Source organism: Calidris pugnax, unplaced genomic scaffold (genome assembly GCF_001431845.1).
Source record: "Calidris pugnax isolate Ruff unplaced genomic scaffold, ASM143184v1 scaffold133, whole genome shotgun sequence".
In the NCBI taxonomy this organism is placed as follows: Eukaryota; Metazoa; Chordata; class Aves; order Charadriiformes; family Scolopacidae; genus Calidris; species Calidris pugnax.
The window spans coordinates 4,550,304-4,558,851 of NW_015090977.1; the positions used below are offsets into that span (position 1 = coordinate 4,550,304).

An 8,548-nucleotide genomic window follows, 5' to 3' on the forward strand; every position below is an offset into this window, starting at 1 on the left:
GCTGATGTCCTATGGTGGCTTGAAAATGAGCTTGGGAGCAGAGCTCTTTGGGGAAGTGTTGGAGTACAACTCCCTCGTGAGGCCCTGGGCTGCTGGGCATGGATGCCTGTGGCCTGTCTGGTTGCTGCTACCATTTCCCTTGCTCCCCAAACCACCCTGGTGGCTTGGCTGGCCAGGATGGAGGAGAACAGAGAAGGAAGAGCTACCTTTTCCAGCCCATTCATCACAGCACTGCTTTGCCCTGATGTCTCCCAGAAGTAGATTTGGGAAGGAAGGGCGAGGTTCACCCCGTGCCAAGTGGCAAGTCTGTCTTTTACATCCTGCCAGGTGGAGTCATAATGTCACTTGTGCAAATGTTTCCTTTCATAGGCTGGTGGAAGAGCCTGGTAGCCTCCGTGACGGGCCTGATGACCGGTAAGGAGCTCATCTCCTCTTACCTAGGGCTGGCCACCGCGCAGGGGTGGCTTAAGCCAAGCCTCGTTGGGCAGCTCCTAAAGGATGGGCTGGCAGTTGAGGTGATGCTGATGCTTTTGGTGGTAACTTGCTCTGGGTGTTGTGTGATGTTTGTTGCTTAGTCCCATAACTGGCCTCCAAGGGGACCAGGCTGTCAGTGCTGGTGGGCTGCTCGGGTGCCTGGGGAGCAGTTGGGAAAACATATATTTCCAACTATATTTAGGAACACTCGAAAGTTTCACTGTCACGTGCTGCAAATAGGGTACCTGCTTTGTTTTATACGCCCTGTGACTTGTGTCATGTCTTGGTGGATGTGAGTATGTGGAAGTTTGAGAGAAAAGCTGCTATTTCCCACTAAGGATGTGAGGGCCATGCTGCCATACTCAAAACTGGATCCGAAGCTTAGTGTATTGTGGGTCTCTCCTCAGGTGCAGGGTGTGAGGAGGTCCCACGTCAGCTGGGACCACGTGGAAATGCCTTTTCTCCTTCAACCACACAGATAATGCAATCCTCTATCCCAGTGAGACCACAGAGTCCTTGGGTTGGGTTTGATCTGAGCTGCCCTCTGCTGTGCACAAAGAAAGTCCTGGCTGGTGTCACTTGGGGTACGTAGGGAGAACTGGAGCACAGCAGCTACAGGCAGAGCCCTGGGTGTATGGCACAGGGCACCAACATCTGCCGTGTTTGCCCATCTGCAGTGCTCATGGTCCTAGAGGTAGCCATTTCTGATAGCAAAGCCTCTGTGGGGCTTGTAGGGATCAGTTGGAGCAGCCTCTTCTCCCCCTCTAACCCTGACCTTTCTCCTTGGCGTCCTGGCCAGTGACTTGCTTGTCCCCCTTCTCTCTAGCTCACCCTGCACATGCCCACCATATCTCACAGCATATCTGATCTCTTCTCCTCTCTTTCTCTTGTCTCTCCCTGTGCAGCGACACCAACAGAGCCAGAAACAGTGGTGAAGAAGTACCTGGAAGAGGTGAAGGGCTCTCCTGCTGATGAGGTGAGAGGACAGTGGCTTCACTCCAACTTGCCCAGTGGCCTGTTCACTGGGGTGCCATGAAAACCCTGGTGATGTCCAAGGACCATCCTTCCTTGGGGATCCTCTCTGGTAGATAGTACTGCTTGCAGTGGCACAGTTGATGCTAGGTGGAGAGGCCTCAGCTCTGGCTGAAGCCCACACATGGTAACTGGTGACTTGTCCTCATCAGGTGACTGTGACAGAAAGCACAATGTGGGTTGAGTAGCTAATGCTGGCAATGCCTCCCTGTTCTCCTTGGAGCTGGTTGCAGGGCCTGGGGTGGAAGAGGGAGTTTGGCTTTGGTCTCCTCTCAGTGCTCATAGAGGTCAAAACTATGGAGATCCAAACCCAGCACTGGAGCTGCTGGACATATCCATACTCAGTTCCTCTCTGATACCAGGTCTCTTCCTGTGCTGTCCAGGAGGTGATGGAGTGGGCTGATACCAATCAGAGAAGGAAACCTGTCTCTGTGCCCTTAAACCTCAAAGGGAAGGATGAAAGTTGAGATCTTTAGTTGAGATCTAAAGTTGAGATCAAGGAGATCTTCCTGAAGCATCTCCTTGATCACTTCCTTGGTGGGTCAGTCATTGCGATCAGCCTGTGCTCACACAACACAGTGCTTTTCTCCTTTTTGTCTTGGACTCCAGGACTGCATCATCTGCATGGAGAAGCTGTCCTCCCCCTCAGGTTACGGTGACACATGCGAGAGCAGCACAATCAAGCCAGAGATGGTTGGTCATCTGAAAAACTGCCAGCACTCCTTCCACATGCTCTGCATGCTGGCCATGTACTCCAACGGCAACAAGGTACTGAGATGGCCCATCCCACCAAGTCCCCTGAGCCCGGGTGACTTGGCATCAGAGCTCTGATGCCCCCTTCTCTCCCCACAGGATGGGAGTTTGCAGTGCCCCTCTTGTAAAACCATCTACGGAGAGAAAACCGGTACCCAGCCCAAAGGGAAGATGGAGGTCTCCACTTTCCCCCAGTCCCTCCCTGGCCACAAGGACTGTGGGACAATCCAGATCGTGTATCACATCAGCAGAGGCATCCAGGTGAGTGCACAGCAGGAACGGCTGCTGACGGGTAGCACAACCTGTGAGACCCTCCCAGAAAAGCACTGGGGTCCAGTACAGTACCTGCTGGCAGCCCATCGCTGGGCAGCTGAAGGTCCCTGGAGCCAGCACCTGCACTGGAACTTGAGCCTCCTCCATGAAAGAACTTTCCTCAGTTTGAGAGTGGCCCCAGGGTCTACAACAGCCTTTTACCTGCAGTAAAGACTAATGTCTTCATGAAGCAGGGAGGAAACTTGTCTCACGCTCACAAGGTGGGAGAGATCTGGTTTCACAACCCACATCTGAGGTTTTGGTGGTTACAGTGAGCTTGCAAAGGTTTGAACTGGGTGGCCTTTCTAGGGTGTCATCAAACCACATGGAAGAAGCTGTGGTTTGGAGCTGTCTCCCACCAGAATTTAAGTAATCTGAAGAGCTGGCTTTGTATCCCAGCAGGAGGTGGCTCTTGGAGGACCCATGATACTCACATGTCCCATAAGAAGTCAAACTCATACTCGTAATCAGCAGCAGCTTCATGGAAGAGCTGGTTTGGGATGGGTCTATGTCAAATCCTGCTGCTGAGGGGTTGTCTAACTCCTTTGAAGGTGGGCGTGTCCATGCCAAATATGTCTTATTTCTTGCAGGGCCCCGAGCACCCCAACCCGGGGATGCCTTACACGGCACGAGGCTTCCCTCGCTATTGTTACCTGCCGGACAACGAGAAGGGCAGGAAGGTAAGGACCACACCCTGATACCATCACCCTTCTCAGGCTGGCTCTTGGCCCTGTGTTGGTGGATTTGGCACAACAGGGTCACTTTTGGGAGCTGTCCCCATGATGCCAACCAGCTATTCTTGGTAGTGGCCCATGCTCTTTCTTCTTTAGGTGTATTTGTAACCCCTCTACCTGTGGAGATCTTTGCTACTTCTTCACAGCTTTGACTGTGAAGACTTGTTCTCCTTCATCCCTTTAAACAAAATCCCACCTGATCTTTTAGGAAGACCCTCCTGGCCTCTCTTGGGCTATGTGGTTACAGGGGTTTGCACTGGGAACCATCTGCTGGCTCTTCCCATCCCCATTCCCTATTGGGTGGGTGTGTTTGTCTCAACTTGTGCCAGTATTTTTCAAGTCCTGGAAGACCAGCATGTACAGGGAATGGTCTCATCCCATCAGGGTCACCACATGGGTAACTAGGAGGTGAGGGGAGATCCTTTCTGATACTGGTTTGGTTTCTTCCTGCTACAGTGGGGATTTAGGTTGTTGAGCTTCTGACAAGCTGCTTTCATGGCTTAAGTCTCCAAGGTGTTGAAGGCCAGCTTTCTTCTTTCTCTCTCCACCTCAAGGTCCTGGAGCTCCTGAGGGTGGCCTGGAAGCGACGCCTGATTTTCACAGTGGGCACCTCCAACACCACCGGCGAGAGCAACACGGTGGTGTGGAACGAGATCCACCACAAGACAGAGATGGACACAAACCTGAGCGGCCATGGTTACCCTGACCCCAACTACCTGGACAATGTGCTGGCAGAGCTGGCTGCCCAGGGGGTCACCGAGGACTGCCTGAGACAATGAGCTGGGGAGGGGACCCTGGCCGTGCCCTGCACGCCTCGGGGGGCCACCAGTGCACTTATTCCTGTTGCCTTAAGTTCTTGTGTCCCACCCCCCGTCACACTGAGCAATAACACTGTAGGCGGGAGCCCCGCCTGCTCTCCATACTCTTTATTTTTTTTTGGGGAGGGAAGGATATTTTTGTAGAAACTGCACTTGTTTCTCCAAGTTGATGGCCACATCTGGGACTGGCTGGGAAGAGCGGTCCTGAGGTGACAGACCCCCTTGTGAAGGCAAACCTCGCCCTGGACATGCCTGGGGACAGGATGGGGGGGATAAGGGGGGTGACTTGCTCCCATTAAACCAGCTGGAAAGCAAAGGAGGAGCCTCCCTCCAGCAGCTCCCCATCTCTGGGGCACCTCTTACAGCGAAGCCTCCTCCCTCCTGCCCCTGTATCTCTGCTTGGTCATTAATAAACACTTCGTTTCCACAGAAACTCGCTGCTGCCTGATGGCTTGGGGTGCCTCCCCCCTTGGTGGCCCACTCTGGAGGGACCATCCTGTTCCACGGAGCTGGGGACGCTGGATCCAGCCCAGAGAGAGGAGGGAAAGCTGAGCTCTGTTGGAGGGACAAACCTCTGGTGCTGGTCCCAAGGCTCAGGGGTTTCATCCTGGTGGTCTGTGGCCACGGTGCCAGCAGAGGTGACCCGGTAGGACCTGGCAGTGTCCATCCTGGAGGAAGTCACAGCTCCCTGTTCTTGCTGTCAGCTGCCATCCCTGCTCCCATCATCCTGAAGCTCTTCTGGCAGGACCTGCCCCTCTTTTCCTCCCTCTCTCAGGTGAAAAGACAGCAGTTTGGGGCTGTTTGTGTCTGGTGTGGCCTCTGCAGGGAGGAGGCTGTTGAACTGCTTTGTGTGGCTGCTGCAGGACCGCTGGTGCCACCCGGTGGTGATGGGCCACCTTCCTGCTTCTGCTGCCAGCTGGGCCCTGGTGGCAACGATGCAAGGCATGTTCCTGCACCCTGAGCTCTGCCTGGAGGGATATTGCCCCACTCCTGGTGTCCTTGTTGCGTGTTGTCCCCAGGGGCGTTGTCACCTGGTAGCTGGTCTTTCCAAGAGCCGTTTCTATCTCTCTGTGGCCATCAGAGAGCCCCAGCTGCAAGTCCTCAGAGCTTGGCCCACATTAAATCCCTTTGGCACAAAAGAGGCCCTGGTGCCATCTGCCATCTCGCCTCCTTCCTGGGGGCTCTAGGATGTGGCCGTGTTTGTGATAGTTGTGTCAGTGTCCTCCTGGAACCAGCACGTCCTGGATCAGCAGGGGGGCAATATTCTTTCCATCAAGCCCCTATGAAAATTAAAAGTTTTTAGGAGCCATCAAGGGCTGGAGCTTTGTCCTTGTGGTCTCCTGGCTTTAGGGAGAAAACCCTCAACCACCCAGCGAAGTCAGGGTGCTGCAGGAATGGGAGCCCCGTGGGAGCAATGGGTGTGTGTTTGTGTTGCCAAGCCCTACAGGAAGGGGCTGTGTCTGCTCCTCTCCTGCCCTGGTTGCAAAAGGGAGAGGTTTTGAGGTTAAACCTCAGCTTTCTATCCCCGGCTCATCTTCTCTCAGAAATCAAAACAGTCAATTGAAGTGAAAAAATTGAGCAGGGTTCACCCAGCCCTGGACAAAGCAAGAATTTCTTGTTGAGCGTGGCCCCAGGCACCTTCAGCAGATGTTCCTGGGCCTGAATCAGCTGGAGCCTCCCTGCGTCTGGGCAGGGCTGGGGCATCATGGAGTGAACTTCATCCCTGGCTGGCACATCCTGAGGGCGGGCATCTCCTAAAATCTGTGCTGAGCCCTGGGACAGATTAACCCCTCCATGGTGGGGGGCATGCAGGTGCTTGGGTACCACAGCTCTGCTGGGAGATGCTTCCAAGCAGGTCCCCTCCTTGCCCCGGGCTAAGGGGGAAGGCACCAGGGCTGGCATGGGACCAAAGCGTGGCTGTGGTGCCCATCAGAACTGGGGGGAGACAGAACCCCAAAGAAATGCTTTAATGCTACCCCATGGGTCTGCCCCACAGCCTGGTGTCCCCCTGGCCCTGGCTGGAGCCCCACGGCGGGGATTTCTCCCTTCCCCCTGTGGTGCTGGCTGGCTCGCAGCAGGGTGGTTATTATTAGCCCAGCCTTGACCCCCCAGGTATGCTGGCCCCGTGTCCCACAGCGGGTACCGCCAGCTGAAACTGTGACTCAGTGTCCCCCTGCGTCACCCTGTCTCCCTCGCCCTGCTGCTGGCACCCGCTCGGGGAGTGCCAAGGAGGGCTCTGGGGTGGCAGATGGGGGGACTGGCATGTCCCCGCGGACCCCAGGGTGGCAAGGATGGGAGGAGAGAAGCTTATTTTTTCCTTCCACAGCTGGACTCTGTAATCTTTGAATGCCCCCGTTTCCACTTAATCTGAAGGCGCAGTCCCAAACCCTTTCGGGGGGGGGCAAATCCCCTCCCACGCAGGAGCGGGCGGCCACAGCCCTTGGCAAACACCAAAGAAGAAGCACTCCAACCCCTTTGTGTGGAGAGCAGCTGGGGGGGGCTGGTGGTGGGGGCCCCCAAGCCGTGGAGGGAAGCTCCTCTTCCTCAGTCAGTCATCCCTGGCCATGTCCCAAGGGCTTGAGGAGCCTTTCCCCTGGGGAAGGGGGGGCTGTGGCTTGTCCCTGCTGCCAAGGAGGGGGGAGGATGGATGGGGAAATGTCACCATGGGGTGGCTTTGAGTGCCTCTGTGCCCCCAGGGCACTGGGTGGGACGGTTCGCCTAGAAACGGGTTGGGGTTTTGGGTGAGTTTTGGGTGTGATGGCACTGGAGTCCTTCCCCACCCGCAGGGCAAGGCTGGCTGCACCCAGAAACAGGGCTCACCCCTTGCTCTGGGTGCTGGGTGGGCACAAGGATGGAGTCAGATCCTGCTGGGGTGAAGGGGGGAGCGGGACCACTCTCGCCTGGCTGTCCCCATAGCCCCAAGAAAACCTCTGACTCCTCTGACCTGCTCTTGAACGTGTCTTATCTGTGCCTCAGTTTCCCCTTCCACATCACAGGCTTGTGTCCTGTGCCCTCACAGCCCAGCCCTGCACCTCGGCTCCGGGGGGACCCCCGGGGGGGGGTGGTTTGGGACTAGCATGTGACCCCAGAAGGCTCAGGTGGCCCCTTTGCCCGGGGGGTCTGGCCGGGCCAGCAGAGCCAGTGCAGGAATGTGGGGCTGGGAGGGCCCAGTTCCCGGGGACAGGCGGTCCCCACAGCAGGGGCTGGTGGGGCGGTTCGTCCCCCGGGCAGTGGGACGGGGCTCACGGAGCAGAGCACCACGTCCATCCCTGCTGGGACACCACCATGGAGCTGCCGTGGGTGCTGCTGGCGCTGGTTGGGATGGGCACAGCCACGGACCTTGGTGACCCCCCCTGGGGAATGGAGGACAGGGGCTTGGAGGGGGCTGCGAGGGGTTTGTGGTGGGGAGGGGGCTATGGGGCTGGGCATGGCTGGGTGGTCCCCCACGCTGGTGCCATCCCCCTGGTGCTGGCACTGCTGGCACCCCATGAGCCCCGACACCAGCACTCGTGGACCCCAACGTGGATACAAACTGGGGTGAGGAGCTCGCTTGAGAAGCGGGGAGCACGGGGACCGCCTGCTCACTGCCTGCCCCCCTCACCCCCCCAGCCCTGCTGCCCTACGTGCCCCGCGTGCCCCCCGGGGCGCTGCTGGGGAAGGTGACGGCCACCACCTTCGCGCTGGAGATGCCCTGCTGTGTCTTCGAGGGGGACACCAACGCCTCCGACGCCGTCTGGCTGGTGGTGGCTTTCGCCAACGGTGAGCGCTCCCTGCTCCGCCACACGCTCCCCTCCATGGCAGGAGGGGGGGACGTCGGGGGGACCCTCTCCGCAGCCACTCACCGCCCCCCATCTGTGCTGCACAGCCTCGGACACCTTCAAAAACCCCCCGACCCGGGCTGACGTGCCCCCCTACGAGGGGCTGCCCACCACCCACTCCTATATGACGCTGGAGACGGTGGCAGCCACGTACTCCTGCTCGGCGTCCACCATGGAGGTCCTGCGTGTCGGGGGTGATACAGCCTGCGGGGGACAGGGCGGCCAGGACCCCTGCAATGGACCCCTGCCCTCCCCGGGACCCTACAGGTGAGGCCAGAGGGACTGATCCCCCCCCCGACAACCCAGGGTGAGGGTGTGCTGGTGCCCCCCATCCCGGTGTCACCATACCCATCCCACAGGGTGAAGTTCCTGGCGATGGGCTGCCACGGCCCCAAAGCAGAGACACAGTGGTCTGACCCCATCCTCCTGCGGAGAGGTACCAGAGACCCCCCATGGGCCCCCCACCCCTCCCCGGTTGGGGTGCCAGCACGTAGGGTGGCACCATCACCCCAACGGAGAAGCTGTCCCCCATCTCCCCCATGTCTGTCCCTCCCCTTTCCATCACACCACTCCTGAGAGCCCCCGCTCTGTGTGTGTCCCCCCCCCC

At 58.0% G+C, this 8,548-nt stretch overlaps 2 protein-coding genes across 5 annotated transcripts in view; both read left to right on the forward strand.

Moving 5' to 3' along the window:
* DTX2 (deltex 2, E3 ubiquitin ligase) overlaps positions 1-4,556 on the forward strand; it is a 38,064-nt gene extending 33,508 nt beyond the window's left edge. For 2 of the 4 annotated variants that reach the window (XM_014953391.1, XM_014953389.1), the window contains 5 exons: positions 1,380-1,450; positions 2,116-2,274; positions 2,359-2,520; positions 3,162-3,251; positions 3,860-4,199. In XM_014953391.1, coding sequence (XP_014808877.1) covers positions 1,380-1,450; positions 2,116-2,274; positions 2,359-2,520; positions 3,162-3,251; positions 3,860-4,084 — 707 coding nt within the window. In that variant the 3' untranslated portion in view covers positions 4,085-4,199. Of the gene's footprint in view, positions 1-369; positions 415-1,379; positions 1,451-2,115; positions 2,275-2,358; positions 2,521-3,161; positions 3,252-3,859 lie in introns of all 4 variants that reach the window. The other 2 variants (XM_014953390.1, XM_014953388.1) reach the window with 2 other exon arrangements.
* Positions 4,557-7,343: 2,787 nt separating this feature from the next.
* The window catches only part of LOC106894395 (uroplakin-3b), a 2,387-nt gene continuing 1,182 nt past the window's right edge, over positions 7,344-8,548 (forward strand). Inside the window, exons 1-4 of the mRNA XM_014953027.1 lie at positions 7,344-7,466; positions 7,733-7,882; positions 7,989-8,208; positions 8,301-8,377. Of these exons, the coding sequence (XP_014808513.1) occupies positions 7,409-7,466; positions 7,733-7,882; positions 7,989-8,208; positions 8,301-8,377 (505 nt within the window). The 5' untranslated portion in view covers positions 7,344-7,408. The remainder of the gene's footprint in view (positions 7,467-7,732; positions 7,883-7,988; positions 8,209-8,300; positions 8,378-8,548) is intronic.